This window comes from Lontra canadensis, unplaced genomic scaffold (genome assembly GCF_010015895.1).
Source record: "Lontra canadensis isolate GAN:19392208 unplaced genomic scaffold, GSC_riverotter_1.0 scaffold79, whole genome shotgun sequence".
In the NCBI taxonomy this organism is placed as follows: Eukaryota; Metazoa; Chordata; class Mammalia; order Carnivora; family Mustelidae; genus Lontra; species Lontra canadensis.
In genome coordinates, this window is record NW_022631073.1 from 2,767,864 (window position 1) to 2,785,363 (window position 17,500).

A 17,500-nucleotide genomic window follows, 5' to 3' on the forward strand; every position below is an offset into this window, starting at 1 on the left:
ATTCTGTGGCTTGGCCTTTGCTTTATAAAACATTTAATAGTTTGCTTTAAACACATCAACATGCTGATGTACGATTGCCCTTTGCGTGCCGCCCGGAGCAGCGGGCCTCCTCTCGTCCTGCTGCGCCGGCACGACCCTTGGCGGGCGGAGTGGTTGGAGCCGGGCCCGGGGCTCTAAGGGGTGCATTCTCTGTCTTGTGCGAGCAGCCACTCCGTGCATCAAGGCCATCAGCCCCAGTGAAGGCTGGACCACGGGAGGAGCCACCGTGATCATCATCGGAGACAACTTCTTTGACGGCCTGCAAGTCGTGTTCGGAACCATGTTGGTGTGGAGCGAGGTAAGCCTGTGCACCCGGGCTGCGTCCGGCCAGAGCTGTCCCACGAGCCGTTTGGCCAGCAGTCTGTGGCAGGGCGTGGTGCGTGGACACCGGGCACCCTGTCGCGCACGCCCCCGGAACTTGAGAGCTCTCCGGTGGCCGGGGCTTCTCTGGTGGGTGGGCATGGAGCCCCACCCCCCCACCCCGACCCTGGGGTCTCAGATCTGCCATAGGAGGTCCCCCGTGCGCTGGGACAATTAGTGCTAGAATTACTAGAAGCAGGTTTAAGGAGACATATGGTGGCAATTTTCATATGAATGATGCCCTGTGGCCTTTCCTGCAAAGTAAAACCCGGGATGGTTTGCAGATACTTTTCTTAAAGAACACTTTCGGCCCGGTCTCTGGGTGACAGCTAAGAGGGAGCATTCCGGGCTGATGGTCCAATTTGTGCTCATTTTGGTAATTGTATCCCCCCAACAAGTGCCTGCCCTCCCTGGCCAGCGCCGCTGAAAGCCTGTTCACGTGTGGTTTTTGTAGCTCATCACTCCCCACGCCATCCGGGTGCAGACCCCGCCACGGCACATTCCTGGAGTCGTTGAAGTCACCCTGTCCTACAAGTCCAAGCAGTTCTGTAAAGGTGCTCCTGGGCGGTTTGTCTACACTGGTGAGTTCATGCTTCTGACTTCGGTGGCCAGGTTGGGGGAGGGGGTGCCTCCTTCCAGTGCAGTCTGCACAGGTGGGGTTCCCATGCAGACAGGCCAAGCCCCCTTGGCCCGAGGGTTGGGTCAGTGGGGTGCAGGGTTTCCACATTCTCGCCTGAGCTGGTGCTGCTGAGGACAGGTGCAGCCCCCACAGGCCGTGAGCTCCAGGGCCTGTCCCTGCACCTGTGGCCCTCTGCCTTAGGGCCTCGGAGTGAGGCGGCCGGCTTGTCAGCAAGTCAGCCCCAGCCTCCCCTGGGCAGCTGCCCATGTGCCTGGCCCGTGCTCTCGCCGCGTGGCTGCCCACGGTGCCGCCGCTCACTTGCACACGCAGGGACTCAGAGATGACACACCAGGCACGTGCCCGAGGCCACACGTGCTATCATGGATGGGCCACTGGTGAAGCCAGGTGTCTGTCCAGGCCCTCTGCTGTTTCTAAGAGAGGACCCATTCTCTGCGAGGGCCTCAAACTTGAGTCACCAAAAAGGGTCACCTCTTAAATGGCATGTTTGTTATCCCAGGGGGTCCTACATGGTGCTCTGCCCACGTGGACACTCAGTTAACATGATCCGTCCCAGGTGGCTGTTGGGAAACGCCATTGATAAACTCAAAGCGTCTTTGCATTTGGGTCTCTAGTCTGAGCCAGCTGCGAAAGCTCTGGAGAAGCGTTCGTACGGATGGACAGGCCCTGCTACACCCCACGTCGGGGGTGGGGACGGGCGCTTGTTCTTTCCTGTTGTGGCCTCAATGTGTTTGCGTGGTGAGAGGGGCAGGAGGGGGATGTCCATGCCCGGAGCCTGGGCTCGGGTTGCACGCTGTCGCCAGCGACTACAGGAGGTCCTGGAGTGGGTCTGGCCTCCCGCAGGGATGCGGGCCTCTCTGTCCATCAGACAGGGGGCTGTGGGGCTGCAGCCGCGCTTTCCACTTAAGAGTTTGAGGAGGGAGGGGGGGTTACCCACTGCCCCTTGTAGGAAGTGTTGAATGGATAGAAAATGGCAAAATGTAAACTCCTCCACACCACTTCCCGCAGGCCCAGCGTCAGCTCTGGGGGTGGCTGGATGCGGGTCCTCTTGGAGAGCCATGGCTGTTGTCCCTAGAGGCAGCCAGACCCACAGCAGCCTGCCTGCCAGTGGCACCTGGGGTCCTCGGTGGGGGCAGTTTCCTCCTCTGTCGTCCCAAAACCCTGCACCCTGCCAAGTGGTCAAGGTGGGGGAGGGGTGCCCATACTGTGGTCCACTTTCTCCTGTGGGACCAGTACATGCTCCCAGGAGCCCAGAACTGTGCAGGAACCAAGGGAAGTCCCCTAGCGATAGAGCTCTGGGTGGCCGTCCCTGGGCCTGTCCTGCAGTCCGGATGCTCTTGGCTTCCTGGCAAAACCCATACGTTGAGAAGGGCGGCTCTTCTAGTTTGTGAGGCCCCCAGTGTGTCCCATGTATAATGGGGTTCTGAAACATGGGCATCTAGTGAGCCCCAATATGATTCCAACAAGCAAGCCCCGTGGGGCTGGTGCAGTATGGGGCTGGTGTCTGGGAGGAGCGGCCAGAATCCCATCCTGTTTCGCTGGGGCCTCCAGCACCTGCTGTGGGCCCAGCCTTGTGTGTGAGCTGTTGTCATGCCCTTGCACCCTCTCCACACCCCACTCAGTGCTTCCTGTTGGGGGGTACAACACCCCCGTGGGCCTCTGGCTTGTGAGCTGCACCCTGGGAGCCTCTGCTCTGCCCAGTGTTGGCCTGAGGACCTGGACCCTGGGCCTCCTGACCCGACTGCATCCCACCCACTCCTTGGCCTCCCCCCCCATGGGTTTTGTGGGAGTCAGGGAGAACTTAGGGATGCATCTGCCCCGGGGGGCATGCAGTGAGTGGTACCTTTTGTGACAGGGTAACGGCCACCGGGGTCCCCAGTCCTTCCAAGGAGGAGACATTTGCTATCCGCTCGTGAGCCACGTGATGTGTGGGCTCCCATGTCTGCCACAGGACCTAGCGTCCTGGTTGGTTTAGGGCACTACAGTGAGCGTGGCTGAAAGTGGCCAGACAGACAGCCCTGCCTGCTAATGGCTGCGGAGCCGGGCTGAGCTTTGGAAACAAGCACAGGAGGGACTGAGTGAGGGAGGGCGGGTTTCACGTGAGCAGGGCCTGGCATTGCCGGGGTCAGGGCTGGTTGGGTGTTGGGGTGGCTCTCTGTGCGGGACGCCAGCACCCCGGGGGCTCCCCTCCTCCTGGCTTGGGGTGAGGGCCTGCTGAGCCCTTCAGCCTGAAGCTGTCTTCCGTTTCTGCTGTGGACCCCAAGACTGGGCTTCTGGGGACACTGGTCTGGGGCCCCTGCTGCCCAAGGCGTTGGGGATTTCCTCTGTTAAGAGTTCTCCCACAAATGGGCGTTTCAATGAAGCCATTCAGTGAGCTCAGCCTTTCCTAGCGGGAGGCTAATTTATTGCCTCCCCCCACACCCCAATCATTAACGGGAATATACATTTCAAACGCTGTGTAAGGGATATGGGGCCCGTACACTCTCAGGGAGCAGAGGAAAGGTGGGGTCATAACCTGTCTGACCTGGAAGCTTCTGTCTGATTTGCATTGCCCTGAAATTGACGGGGACAATGAAGCAATCACGGGGAATTGCACTGCCCCCACTGAAAACTGAGCCAGCCCTTCTGGACGTCAGGACCCCGCGCGGGCAGCCCCTTCAGGGAGGGCGCTGTCCCCTGGGCATCTGGCTCCCATCAGCCCCGGAGGCTGCCGGGACACCCTTGCAGGGAACCTTCCCGGGCAAGGGCAGGCGGAGGCCAGGCCTGGGATAATGGACCCGGGCGCAGAGGAGGCGCCCCGCCCGCCCGCCAGAGGCTAAAGGCCTAAATGATCTGTTTACAGTGATCTGAGAAACACCAGATTTTTCAGAACCAGACCCGATTAGTCAACCCAGAGTGGGTGCGGGCACTCTCTGCTGCCCCCGCCCTGGGAAGGGGAGGTCGGCTGAGCCGATCCATCCAGACCCTTCTGCCGTTGCTTTCAACTACTATAAAGGCACAATTACCTTGGGAGGCAGTGGCAGTTCACTTGATTAGCACGGTGAATTAAAAGAATGAGTCACAAATGACATGTCCGGCTCTTCCATACTAGTCCTTTGTATTCCCAGAGTGCCTCACCCCTGTTGTAAGAAGGTCAAAAATTAGAGAGAGAGAACAATTTTCAAGCGGCTAGCACTTAGGAGCAGAATTAACAATCACTCTGTATGTAATTGCCAGTTAATAGTAAATTGCCTTTTAGACTGTAAAATGCGATATAAACGGGTGGGCACCTAAAATTAAATTAATGAGATATTTGCTGCATTTGAAAGTGAATAGTGCAAATTAATAACTGAGCACAATGCTTGTTTTAATATTTGTCTAAGAGTATATCATTTGCTTGTTTGATAATAATTAAAATAGCCCTGGCAAGTCGTCCTACCTGAGAAACTCATGGTAAAGGGCAAACTGGACAGGTTCACGTGTACAACTTCACCAGGAGAAACACATCAAACTGTTAAGAGCAATGAAAGAAATTATTTTTTAATTAGAATATAGGCATCGCCGTGTTACTCGATTAAGACAAATTGGAAACTGTGTGCTTCTAATTGGAATTCTGTGAGAACGAGAACAAGTTAACAGACATGTTTCCAGGTGGGAGGCGTCCCCGCACCAGTGTGGGTATCACTGCTTTCTCCCAGTGTCCACACAGCAGAAGGCTCTCCTGTCCCACGAAGAGCTGGGGCTGGTTGGCGGTGGCTCTCCTTCCAGCGTCATTCCACAGGATCCCAGGGTGCAGCCGGGGTGGGGGGCGCTCCCAGCTGACCTCCTGCAACTGAATGCTTGGCTGGCCTCACCTGAGAGGTCTCTTCTGCTCGTTTAAAGAAATGCTCACAAAGTACTGGGAGTCAACATGTTGCCTGCCAGCGGCCAAACCCCTCCTAACCAAGGCATTGGCAGTCGGCGTGTGCAGCCGCGGCTCGACTCCGTGCGTCTGCTCCGCGTTTCCTTGACGGGGACGTGAAAGCGATGGTTTTCTGCATGAAGACATGCGTTCAGTTTCCGGCTTGTGACGTCATTACTCAGCCAGTAATGGCTAACAGCCTGTGTTCTTTCTGATACAGTGTTTCTGTGTGTGTGCTTTCTTTTTTAAGTTAGATGGTACCTTAAGTGGGCGACGTGTCGAAGTGGGGACGGTGCCGTCCTCAGGTGCTGTCCTGGAGCTGGCGGGGAGGGAGGGGGAGTGTCTCCTCGCCGAGGGCCTCCGGTCACCTCTGGCAGGCTTCTCCCGTTCACCCCGCCTCCCGGCACCCCCTTGAAAGCCACTCATGTCTCTGAAGTGTCTTAAAGATCTTTTGTGTGCATTTGGAGCTGGTTCTGTCAACGGCACGGTGACACGCTGCACAGTCAGTAACGCCTTCGACCGCAGCCAGCATCCCCTGGCCGTCCCCCAGGCCAGCGTTCTGCGCACAGACTCCCTGTACCCACAGCCCAAGTGGTTTCAAATCGCGCCGCACAGATCGTACTATTTTTACGGTGCCTGCCCTAAGTGCTCCTGCTTTCTCTTCCACGTGAGCCCCTGATTACCGGAGTTACAGATTTTTGACCACGTATGTGGGTCTGGTGGAGAGACAAATGCTGTAATTACAGGCCCTGGGGCTTGGGGAGGCTTCTGGCCCGTCGAGTGGCCTGCCTGGGCCCGTGGGGTCCTGTGCATCTTGGCTGGTTCCCGTCTGTTCCCCTCCGTGAGCGCCCTGGGTGGGTGTCACGGTTCCTCCTCAGCGGTCGGAGGGGATCCATGGGTGGTGGCGGCCCGGTGGAATGGCCTTTGGCTTTCTGTGAGGAGCGGCATGTGGGGCTGTGTGTGCAGCTCAGGGTGTGTGCAGACCTGTCCAGAGCTGGAGAGCGGGGACAGCTGCTTCACCCGACCTCACCCAGCCCACCGTGGCATCCGTCGTTCGTTCACCTGCTGGTGGGAGACGGCAGACCGTTGCCCGTTGCCTGGGACAGGGTGCGCACCAGGGTCGTTTGCAGGGCTCTTGGGGCCACAGGGGAAGGGAAGTGCCCCCCAGTGTCCTCAGCACGGTACAGCCTGACCTGGGGTTGCCAGTGGCTCGTGTGCCCGGCACACCGGGTCGGCGTGGGGAGTGTGCACACTGGGCCGCGCGCCCTCCGCGGGAGCGGCGCTGGGAGGGCTCCTGGGGTCAGGGCTGTCCCCTTCTCTCCTGTCTCGAAGGAGGCCCGGAGAATGAGACACACCGCTTGTGCTATTGCACAAGTAGACTATTTGTCCTAATCAGTGACACCCATTTACTAGAATTGCTTAAAATGAACTATACCTCATACAGAAATCGCACACTTAGAGACTTCCATTCATCATCTGAAAATTGAGGGCCAGTAAACTTTTCTGCTTCTCCAGTGGGATCATAGGCATGCATCAAAATGTTAAAAATGATTGGTGAGAGGGAGCTGTCACCCATTTATCAAGGAAAAGAACATTATTTGCTAATTTCCCAACCAGGCTGGTGACAGGGTGCTCCGTCTTTGGACCCACGGTGACCAGCATGGCCTTTTTGTTATTAGTACAAGTCAAGCGCTTTTGGGCAGTTGCTAACAAGACACATTTGTCTGTCATCGGAGGGGTTGTGGTGGTTTTCCGAGTGGCTGTGACCAAAGTCGGCTCCCGGCGCCCCGATTGGCTGCACTTTCCGGGGCCGCGCTAACCCGGGAGGGGAGGCTGACTGATAAATCACAAAGTTTCCGTGTCAAGGTGAAGGTATTGACTCTCAGGCACCAAACCCGACAAAATGTCGCAGAGAGGAGACGGCCATTTATCTTCCCCAAAGGACAAAAGGGTCATCCGGGTTTCACTCAGTGATTGTCGAGACGTGGACAGGCGGAGGCGGCAGTCCTGGCCCCCTCCGTATGCCCGGCCCCCTGCACCAGCGGGGTCCCTGGTCCTGCTCCCCCGCCCGCCCGGGGTCCCCGGGGAGGGGACTCATGGGACCCGACGGAACCGCGAGCGGTGGTTTCATTCGAGGCTCTGGACAGCAAGGATGCTGGCCACACTTCTAGAAACAGCTCAGGAAGGGCACCGGGGCGGGGACCACAGGGACCGCCACGTAGAAGCACAACAAAGTGACCACAGTCCCCCCGGGTGCAGAATAAAGCAGAGATAAGAGGTAAAATAAGATCACACAAGCCACGCTGGCGGAAACCCACGAGTTCAACGGTGAAGACCAAGGGCGGTGTCAGAACAGACGGGTCAGCGGGAGCCGGACGCGGAGCAGTGCCGACCTTTTCACGCTCAAGAGAAGGACTCGGTCATGCAGTGACCCAGGAAGCAGCAGAACACACGCTACTGTTAATTTGTATTTTCTTTCCGGCTCACCACATTCGGGGAGCCACGGGCTCCTCCTACCTGGCCGGAGCGGCTGGACATCGGGCACGGGGCGGGGGGTGGGCGGGCTGGAGGCTGGCAGGGAGTGCCGGGCGCGGGGACAGGGAGGCTACCGCGGCTCAGGGACTCCCTCGGCTTCAGCGGGGGCAAGGTCTGCAGACCTGTCCATACACGCTTGTTTGGCGTGGAGACTCGGATCCCAGAAGCTCAGCCCGAGACAAGGTACTTTTAAAAAATTATCATCCACATCAGTTGGGCCTTTTTAATTCATGGTAGAAAACGCAAACCGAGTAATTCCTTTTGTAGAATGGTTTTTCCAACAAAATGGAAAGCTGGTAGTGACGCGGGCTGTTTGCTCTGCCCCTACCCACCAAAACAGAAGTTTGCGGACGCTCTTGCTGAGACTGGAATAACTGGGCTCCACAAGGGGCCCGAGGGCGTGTGTGACAGCGCGTGTGCTCGAGGAAGGCTCACCATGGACCGTGTTAAATTTTACATACAGAATGTGCCGTGGAGACAGCCGGCCACTGCTGACCGTGGTGAGCATTACTGTAAATCTTTGGAGAAAGTTCCTTTCAGGGGCAGCCTGGTGGTGGTGTGACTCTTCTCTAGGCGGATGGCCCCCTTCCCTGTCCTCATGAAGCAGGCCTTCCTGACATGTCCCACACATGGAGGTCCGACTGCCTGACCACGTGGGCCCCAGGGGCTGGGCCCTGTCCCCCTCTGAGAGTATCCAGGACCCTCGAGGACCCAGGTCAGGGCACCAAGGCAGTTGGATGTGGGGGATTCTGCTGCATTCCTTCTCCATCTTGTCATCCCTTATTCTCCCAGGAGGAGGCCCTTGGCTGGATACCCCTTGGCCCTCCCTGTCGCAGCCCCATGGACAGTGGCCGGTGGGGGGAGGGGCTGGTGGCCTGCAACATGCAACCGTCCTCCCCATTCTTGTGAATCTGGGCGCCGGGTGCTGGTGGCAGCCAGAGGCTTTACCGCAGAAATCACTCCAGCGCTGGCGTTGGAGACCAGCTCATGCTTTTCCTAACGGACACGTCCCCAGTCTGGAAACCTCCCATGGGAGCTTCCAGGCACCGTGGTGCCGGGCTGGCGGGCAAGCCTCCAGGCCAAGGGAGCTGCTCCAGCACTTCTGTGGGAGCAGGACCTTCACGACGGGGGTGGTAGACGAACACTGCGCCCCGAGCTTGGCATCGGACCGCCGGGTGTCCCCCGCTAAAGCCTGTAAACGGCCGCGTGTGCTTGTCACCAGTGACAATGGGGGTCAATTCAGGGGTGACTCATTTAAACACCACGAAGGCAAGGGACACGTGCGCAAGGTGTGGGGGCTGGAGCGTCGCGCGGCTCCCTGCCGTGGGGAGCTCCCACCAACGGTCTGTCGTCACAGCCTCCGCGACCGAGCCCCAGGTCACGTGGGCTTTGTCCAGCGCCGTGGTGGTGAACGCCTGTCGTGCCTGAGCCCTGCGCCCACCCGTCCCCACGCACCCCTGCTCTTCACCGGCCAAGAACTCTGCAGCCGCTCGCATCACTCCTGTCCTCTGCCCTCAGAAGGTGGCCCCGACGGGAATGACGGGGAAGGTGAACATGGCATCCCGGGGTGTGACGCTGAAGCTTCCCGTCAGCGTGATCTGGGCCTTGCGCTCGGTGTTCGGAAGCGTCCAGGGGTCCCCAGCACCCGCCTGCGGCAGATACTCGCTCCGGCACCGCAGGCGCTGGAGAGGAGGAGGGAAGCAGCTGCTCTGAGAGGTGACGGGGCAGGGGGGCCCTCACCAGAGGAAGGAGCTGCGCCTTCTTCCCAGCAGCCTGACGCCTGCTCCGGGCGGCTCTCGGCAAACGGAGCCGCGTGTACGATCCCAGGGACTCCGAGGCGCATGGGAATGAACAGGATGTAGAGAAGAACTCCGGAAAGGTGCCGAGTTCTACGAGAGAAGGGACAGCGGAGGGATGGTGGGTCTTTCAGGCGGGAGACCTCCAGCAGAGACGCTGTGGGGGAGGGGCCGGGCGGCCAGGGCCAGGGTGGCAGGGAGTCCTCGTGAGGCCACAGAGCGCTCGGATCCCAGTACAGCGGGGCCTCTTGTGCGGACACCGGGCTGTCCTGCGTGAGCCCAGACCCAGAATCCCGCATTCGAGGACCGTGGCTGGGGAAGTGCGGGATTTACGTTCACCCCGTGAGGTCTTTAAAGACTTTGCCTTAGAACATTCCCGTCCCGGAAAACCAGGAGGTCGAGAGTCTGCGTGGAGACAGCAGAGGTGGTGGTGCTGGGAAGCCGCGTGCCGCTCCGAGCGGGAGGCCGGCCCTCCGCCCCGCGCCGTCCCCGCGCCATCCACGCCGTCCCCGCGCCGCGGCTGCCGCGCTCGGGCATGGGCCTCTCTCCTTCTCGCAGGCGCGGAAGCCTGCGTCCGGCCGGCGCGCTCAGAGCGCGGGAGCGGTTTCCCTCCGTGGGGTAGCCGGAGCGCGTGTTCTAACCCCCATCCGCAACGCCTGCTTCGTTTAAAATCCACATGTTTGTGCTGCTGTGGTTCACAGAGCCCCGCACACTGTCCGGTGCGCGGGCTGTGGCGCACTCACGGGGGCGTCTGCCGCTGTTGGTTCAACACTCTGATCACACCGGGAGGAAGCGCGCGCGCCTCTGTGCTCGCTCCAGGCTCCTCCCGCCCTCCCGCTGCACCCGTGGCTCCCAGGCACCCCTTCCACCTCCCGCTAGGCATGACACCTGCTCCTGACATCTCATGGGGACCCGCGTCTTTCCCTCCCCGTCCTGTGTCGGAGGCCACGTGCGGGGTCGTCTCAGGGCATCATTCCTTTGCGTGACTCAGTGCCGTTCCTCTGTTCGGAGAGACCTCAGCTCGCCGATGCTGGGCGTCACGGGGGACGCTGCTGCGACACGCTCGGGAACAAGTTTTTGAGTGGACAGGTGCAGCGTTCCATTCACGGTGGCTTCTTCGAGTCCAAAGTGGTGTGATCCTTGCCCGCGGGTCTTCTCTTCAGGAAGCCCCACAGGCCTATGTCTCTAAGCAGCTCCGTGCACTCGTGTGGAGTGGAGCAGGCGCGGTGACACAGGGGACGGCCCCGCCTCCCGGGAGGAGGACTGCCCACAGCGGGTGGGCGGGCGCGTGGGCCCTCGGGGTGGCCGGAAGCTGGGGCGGGGTCCTTCAGCCGTGGGTGCCCCTCAGGCCGGGGAGGGGGTAGCCCGCGGCAGGTCATTCGTCAGCTTCCATCTGCACGGACATTTTACGCTGCTTTAAAGTGTGCAAATCCATTGCCGGGACGGTTCTCCACAGAGCCTTACGTTGCCTCTTTGGGTTTTAAGACCCTTTCCTGGAAAAAGCCTCTCTAAGAGGGTTAGCAGCACCAGAACACTGGATTTTTCTTTCTTAAGGACAGGAGGACGGGTCGTGGCGAGCCCTCGCGTGCAGGAGGCTTTCACCGCTGGCCTTGCACGCACACAGGGCGCTCAGGTGCATCAGAACAGCCTTGGGGGAGGAGGGGCTCGCAGGACAGCACCCCTTCCCCACCTGGAGCCGCCACCGCGGGGGCCCGGCTCCCAGCTCCCCGTCCCCGGGGACAGAAAGCCACCCGAGGAGTGAGAGCTGCCGATAGGCCATGGGACCAGGGTTTCTTCCACCGCGGGCTGGGCTGGGTAGGTGCTGTTCCCACACGACTACAAAAGCTGGGATCCTGCACATTCTTTGAGGGATGTAAACAGAATGGTTTGAGCGCAATCCAGACGTTGTCAGCACGGGTGTTATTTTGGGAACAAGGAAGAGGAGCTGTCCCCTTTTCTGCATTTGGTGTCACATCACAATGCCGCCATCCACTGCCAGGCGCCGGTGAATGGAAGCGGGTCCCTGTGCACAGGCCGGCTTGGGCTGTAGGCGTGAATACCAGGACACGTTCCCCGCTCCAATGAGGAGGCGCCTGACTTCCAATGAGAAGTCAAGTGTGGCACTTTTCCCGTCCTTAGAAGTCTCCTTTCCAGCAAGTACCCTTTAGCTGGTGGGTTGGAGGGGCTGCTGGGGTAGCGGCTGCGCGAGCGGGAGGCTGACCCCAGGCCGGTCAGAGCTGCCCCTGCCGGCGGCGGGGACGCTGGGAAAGCCAAGTCACGCTGGGGAGGGCACCACGGGGTTAGCTGCTCAGCACCCACGTCGGTGACGTGTGACCCGAAGTCTTCCCATTTGCTCCCACCCCGAGTCCGGGCTGGGGTCGCGGATGGGTGGCTCTTGGGGCCAGCACCCCCGGTGAGTGAGGCACGGCTGCCGTGGCCTTTGTGTTTCCCAGGCACACCACAATGCCTGGCTCAGCCTGCTGAGTTCTGTGATTGAAATTCATTGCCAAATTTATTGAGAAATTAATGAGAAAAGCTGCAAAGTATTGACTTTGAGAGGAAAACACAACTCATCTTGAATGAGGAGGAAAATGCAGCAATAATTTAGCCGGTATTGATCTGGCCCTGTCTGTGTATTGATCTTCATTTTACAATATTAATTTGCACCTGCAATCGGCTGCAAAGGGAACCGATTTCATTTCATAGGCGCGTTAACGTGCGAAGCATTAGGTGTTCTTAAGAAGTGGGGGTATTACACGTCGTGTCGGGAAGGCAGATTTTTTTTTTCTATTTTTGCTTGTTACTGAAATAGACTAAAAATTAATTTTTTTGTCGGACAAAATATGAAAGCGAAACCCATCCGCACCGCGGCCCTCCTCTCTGCCGCACCGGCCGCTGTCCGTCCGCACCGGAGCCGTTGGCCGCCTGAAACTCCAGGCAGCTCTCATCATCATCCCAGATCAGTTCAAAGTTCATGAAATTTCTATGAGCATTGATCTCGCCCCATTGATTTTTTTTTGCAGCAGATCTTTGAAATTTTAATTTCCCGAGCATCTGAATTTCTTATAGATGAAATGCGCTTGGAGGAGACAGTTGATGATGAAGTGGAGAACTTAGCGTCATTTTAACGCCTAAAAAAGGGAGAGAAAACAGGCCTTTGCAGACCTGGCGTGACGTTTTGGAGGTGGAGTGATGGCAGCGTGGGGGCGGGGGCCGGGGGGGGGGCGCGAGGTACTGGGGGGAGCTAAGTACCCAGTTTTGTCCTCAGCGGCCACACATTTTTAATGCAACTTTTTATACAGTCATTTTTGAAAGAAAAGCTATCTGGAGAAACAGCAGGACAGAGAAACATTCTTCACTGTGCGATCATTTCCTCACAGCAGTGTTTATCACCTGGTCAAGTTCACCTAGTTACTTATCAGTGGGACATTTAATAACCTCAAGGTGATATAATTGCTATTGGCATTTTCCCCCCTTGGATTCAGCTGGTTAATGTGTAAACTACTTGTCAGCAAATAGCACTTTGTCACTGAAATCACTAACACCCTCTAGAGGGATGTCTTTGTATTGAGCAATTTAATTTTACTTTATTTAATTTTTACACATTACAACCTGTGTTCATTCAGGCACGCTGAAGGCTTGCGGTCTGTCGGGGCAGGGTCCGGGGGTCCTGGTAGTGAAATGCACTCGATCTTACTTAACAGTCCCCGTTGCCTTCATCGAAGCGCGCTCTCGTCCCTCGGAAAAGGAACTGCAGATGTTATTATGCAGTTATGCTGCTAATGTGAAAAACTGCCTCATTACGAGGATCTGTTTGTAGCGGGAAAATGACTGCACGATGACAAATGCAGGATTGGGAAGTTACAGGAAGATGGTCATTATTGAAATGAAACTGGAACTCATTTAATAGCTCCAACCAGCAGCTGGAATGAAGCAAATGAATGCCTTCCTGTTTTTATTGTCGTGGGCAGGTTTTTCAGGCAGCAGGAACGTTTGTGCTAAACCTAAAACTCGCTCTACCTTTCTGAGCTTGCCGGGCTTCCGCTTAAACCATAGAGAGGCGACGCGGAAGGCGGCGTGTTTCCTACCTGCGAGTGCCCCCCGGAGCGTGGAAGACCCGCTGCTTTGAAAACCAGGAGCATGGCTGGAAGAGCGCTTAGTCTGGGGTGCATGCTGGGTCTGTCCCCCGGTCTCCCTGGTGGGGCTGGGCAGGAGGTGGCCACCACAGGGGAGCTCTGTGACCCCGATCCCTCCCTCCCTCCTGCTGCAGCCCAGTCTCTGGGAGCAGGCAGGGTACCGCCAGCCGAGGGGGCAGGGACAGGACCCCTGTGCCCTGGGCAGGCAGCCCACCACACCGCCACCACCACCGCCACCGAGGGGTGGCCTTTGCTCACAGGTGCCGCTCCCTGGAGCCCTCGGGGGCAGCTTTCCCACAGCCGAGGCCCCCCCGCCCCGCCGCACATAGTAGCTGCTTAATAAATGTCAGGTAACGGACTGGACTTAAGACGGTCTCTTTCCTGGAGCTGCTCTTTGTAGGAAAACACCGCTGACCCCAAATATCCATGTTCTCCAGGCTGCGGTTTTGCTGGCGTGTGATCAGCTCCGAGGCCCTGGGCATGTCCCCTTGCTTAACTGAGCAGGATTGTATCCTCATGGACATGCTGTTTGAGCCTAACGAGATGATCATACACATTTTGGGGGGATTAGAGATGAACACAGACCTCAGGGCAGGGCTGGATGGCTCTATGAAGTCATCACAACGAACACTGGACCGTGGATGTCCCGGGCAAGAAAAGCCTGCCAGTGTGGACCGGTCGGCGTGGTTCTGATCACGGCGGGCCAGTCGGTCGGGGTTGTGGCGGCCGCAGGTGTGGCCCGGAGCCCCCTGCCCGCTGCCGCACTCTGCCGCCACATGCGCTCTGGCGGTCCCGACCTAAACTGACATCACAGACCGTTTAACGTTTTAGCAGTTGCGCTATGATTAATCCCCCAGTACGCGGGCATGACTTAAATATTTAGAATGCTGCTTCTGTTAGGACGTTAATGCATGTGAAGTAACGAGATTAACTCTGGTACACTCTGATATATTTAAATATGTATCCGCCCCGCGCTGTAGGCTGCTGCGGTGTGGAGGAGTCCCGGGCTGTCTGTGGCCGTGTCAGGCTCCGTGTGTATGGCCTGCGCTGGATGCTGGCCTGCGTATGAGAGCCGGATATCTGGCTTCTACAGGCTGCCTGATTGCTTGCCCCATTTGGCATGGAATGTGATTCCCGGCTATTCTAGCTTCTGATTCATTCAGGTTTTATTGCTGTGTAATTTTCTTATTCTAAAATAAAAGCTCTCCAACAAAAATTACTATGCATTAGGCCGCGGTAGCCTACTCAAATGGATATTAATACAGTTTATCTCTAAAAGGACGAATAATGTATTTGAAACAGATAAAAGGCCCTCCACTAAATGAGGAATGTTAATATCTTATGGCACGGTTAATAAAGAGATATTTCACAAGGGAGATTTGTTTTATGACTTTTGATACAACAGCCTTATAATCTGACATATCTTAAATGATATAATTTTGTGCACACATCCATCTCTTTCATACGCAGCGGCCCATCGTAGCAAGATTTGAATTCGGAACAAATAATGGGCACTAATTACTTCCGGGGGGTGGGGAGGCGGCTTATTACGAAACTCACCGTCTCCGACACAGACGCGCAGACCCCCGCGCGGTAAGTTGGAAGCTTAGAACACGTTTTGAGGAATGTCTTGTTTTTTTTTCCCCTTTAGCAGAAAATAACATTTGTTTTTGTTGTGTTTAAGGCAGAGTTTAAATTAATTTAACCCAGTGACACATGTTCAGACACTAAGCAAGCTGCTACATTATTCCTCGGAATAAATTGCTCAGGAACCAAGTACATTAATTTACGGCTCTCCCGATGCTGACAGATGTGAGGGCGGCAGGAGGACCCACAAATATTAACATAAAACAAATTTGCTTTATTCTTCTTCATATTTCTTCCTCATCCCCGACTTGAGCTCACCCAAGGCTCCTTCTCTAATTATCCACGAGGTCAGTAAGCAAAATTGGGAAGAAGCCGGGAGATCAATACAAATTATTCCTGAGCAAACCAGTGCTGACAGTTTGAATTGCAGCATATGTTTACCCAAAATCAGGCAATTTATCTTAATATCAGCAAAGTAATGCAGTGCAGGTGAAAGGTCAGGCAATCTCTCCCCCTCATAATTACCCAGTTCTGAAACAGGAAAGTGGTATTGATTGGCCTGGCTCGGTGCTCTGTGACTGGACGTGCCGGAGCCTTGCCCTGGCTCGGCTGGGCCCTTGCCCATCCACTCGGCGAGCCGAGGGCTGTGGGGTGCACGCGGGGCCCTGCGCTTTCTCCTCCACGCGCGGCATTTGCCGGGGACGTCCGCGCGGCTCCCAGGCCCGCCAGTGCCGTGTGCCGGGCTCCGGGGCGGCGCGGCGCTCGAAAGGCCCCGCGGAGGGCGGCTGTTCTGAAGCTCTCTGGGCTCTCGGAAGCCTCTGCGAACCGCGAGCGTGGGCCACTCCTCCCGCAGTCAGAAGACAAGGGCCATTTTTTCGAATTCTTCCCATGTTCAATTCCTTGGGTGTCTGGGAGCAGAGCCCAGAGGCCCGGGTGGGATTTCAGGCTGCCCCCGAGGCGCCTACCCCGCCCCAGCCCTTTGTGGGGCCCGGCCTGGCCTTGGGGGGTGGTGAGGGGGTGGTGGGGATCCGCCAGGGTCACAGCGGCAGGGCCTCTTCCAAGAGCGTCCAGGGGCGCACCCAGCTTGCTCTTGGCGGAGCGCAAGATGGGAGTGTCTGGGGCCGTGGCGGGAGGTGAAACGCAGCCTCCTGCTTACAGCGCTTTAGAATTGTCGCGGTCCTAGAAGGAGAATGATCAATTCAACTGAAACATTGGAAAATGTCTCTCCCAGAATGAGAGTGTATGGTTATTACAAGTCATAAAGCTTCTGAAAGCTTGCATTAACGTGCCCATCACCTGTCAGGGCCATTTGCATGAAATCAATAGTGGCCGCCCATCTATCTTTTCTGATCACCTTTCATCAGGCCGATTCATTAAGTCAAACAGTCATGGTGATTAGCTGGGAGAGAGGAGAAACCCTGACACGTTAGAAATGCACAGTGGGCACCCTTTTTGTTCCCTCATCAAGAAGTGTAATACTTTATCTAATCCTTTTGGGCCAAGTCGCTGGGTGAGGCCCATTGCCCGGTGGCTGTGCTGCACTTTTGCCGTGACACCCTTGTCCTGGCCCGGGCAGAGACATGACAAATTGTCCCCCAAGTCAACGCTGACAGCTTCTGATGATTAATGGTTTGATTATGAAGTGGTTTTACACATATAGAATTTACATCACAGAGAGTTAGGAATTTTGCCGTGTCACACACGCCGAGGCATTCTGAAGAGCTTTACTATTTGCAAAGAAAAAGGAGGGCAGAATCGCAGCCAAAGCCATGTCATGTAAAATCAATACGTCGGATCAATGCTTTATTAACAAGAAAATGTCTTACTTCACATTCCTGTGCGGACCTTTGTCTCCGGGATGTATGATGGAATGTCAGATCGCATTGTGGCCCTCAGCTCACGGGCGCGTTACCCAGCGTGTGCACGCGAGACTTCCGGCCCTGCCGCGCCTGGGACCCGCCACAGGGGTTGACACGGGCGCTCGCGGAGAAGCGGTGACCAGTTATTTCGGAGAGCGCTTCCAGAGAGCGCCTCTAACCTCGTTCCTCGAAACCGGCGCCTTTGTGCTCCCCGCACGCTTGCAGACCTGCTGAGTCGGTGCTGTTAATCATCAAATTACGTGCTGACTAATGAGTGATGGCCCAAATTGGGGACTGCGTAATGAATAGATGGCGGCAGGTCCTATTAGTCTCCGAAAACCCCCTGATTTATGTCGTGCCACGCTCCGTGGCGTTACTCCGCGGAAAACGATATCTACATCAAGAAGTAATGTACTCTAATAAGTATTTTCATCTTAACTCACGTCCCCGGGCCTCCGGGCTCAGTTTTTGTTGGAGTCAGGCAGAGCCATAATAAAGCCCAATGGCTCCTTATAAAGCTTGTTAAACACAGAGTGTGCGGTCGGACGGAGTCCCAGCCGTGATTCATGCACTGTATACAGCGCGCGGGCCGCTGATTTATGGCCGTGCACAGTTCATAGTCAAAATTACAATTTGAGGGATAAAAAGATTAATTACTATTTGTGGCCGGC

The 17,500-nt window shown here is 56.7% G+C and overlaps 1 protein-coding gene across 10 annotated transcripts in view; it reads left to right on the forward strand.

Annotated features, from left to right (window-relative positions):
• EBF3 (EBF transcription factor 3) overlaps positions 1-17,500 on the forward strand; it is a 117,058-nt gene that overhangs the window by 86,362 nt on the left and 13,196 nt on the right. For all 10 annotated transcript variants that reach the window (XM_032882075.1, XM_032882065.1, XM_032882066.1 and 7 more), the window contains exons 9-10: positions 207-337; positions 854-980. In XM_032882075.1, coding sequence (XP_032737966.1) covers positions 207-337; positions 854-980 — 258 coding nt within the window. The remainder of the gene's footprint in view (positions 1-206; positions 338-853; positions 981-17,500) is intronic.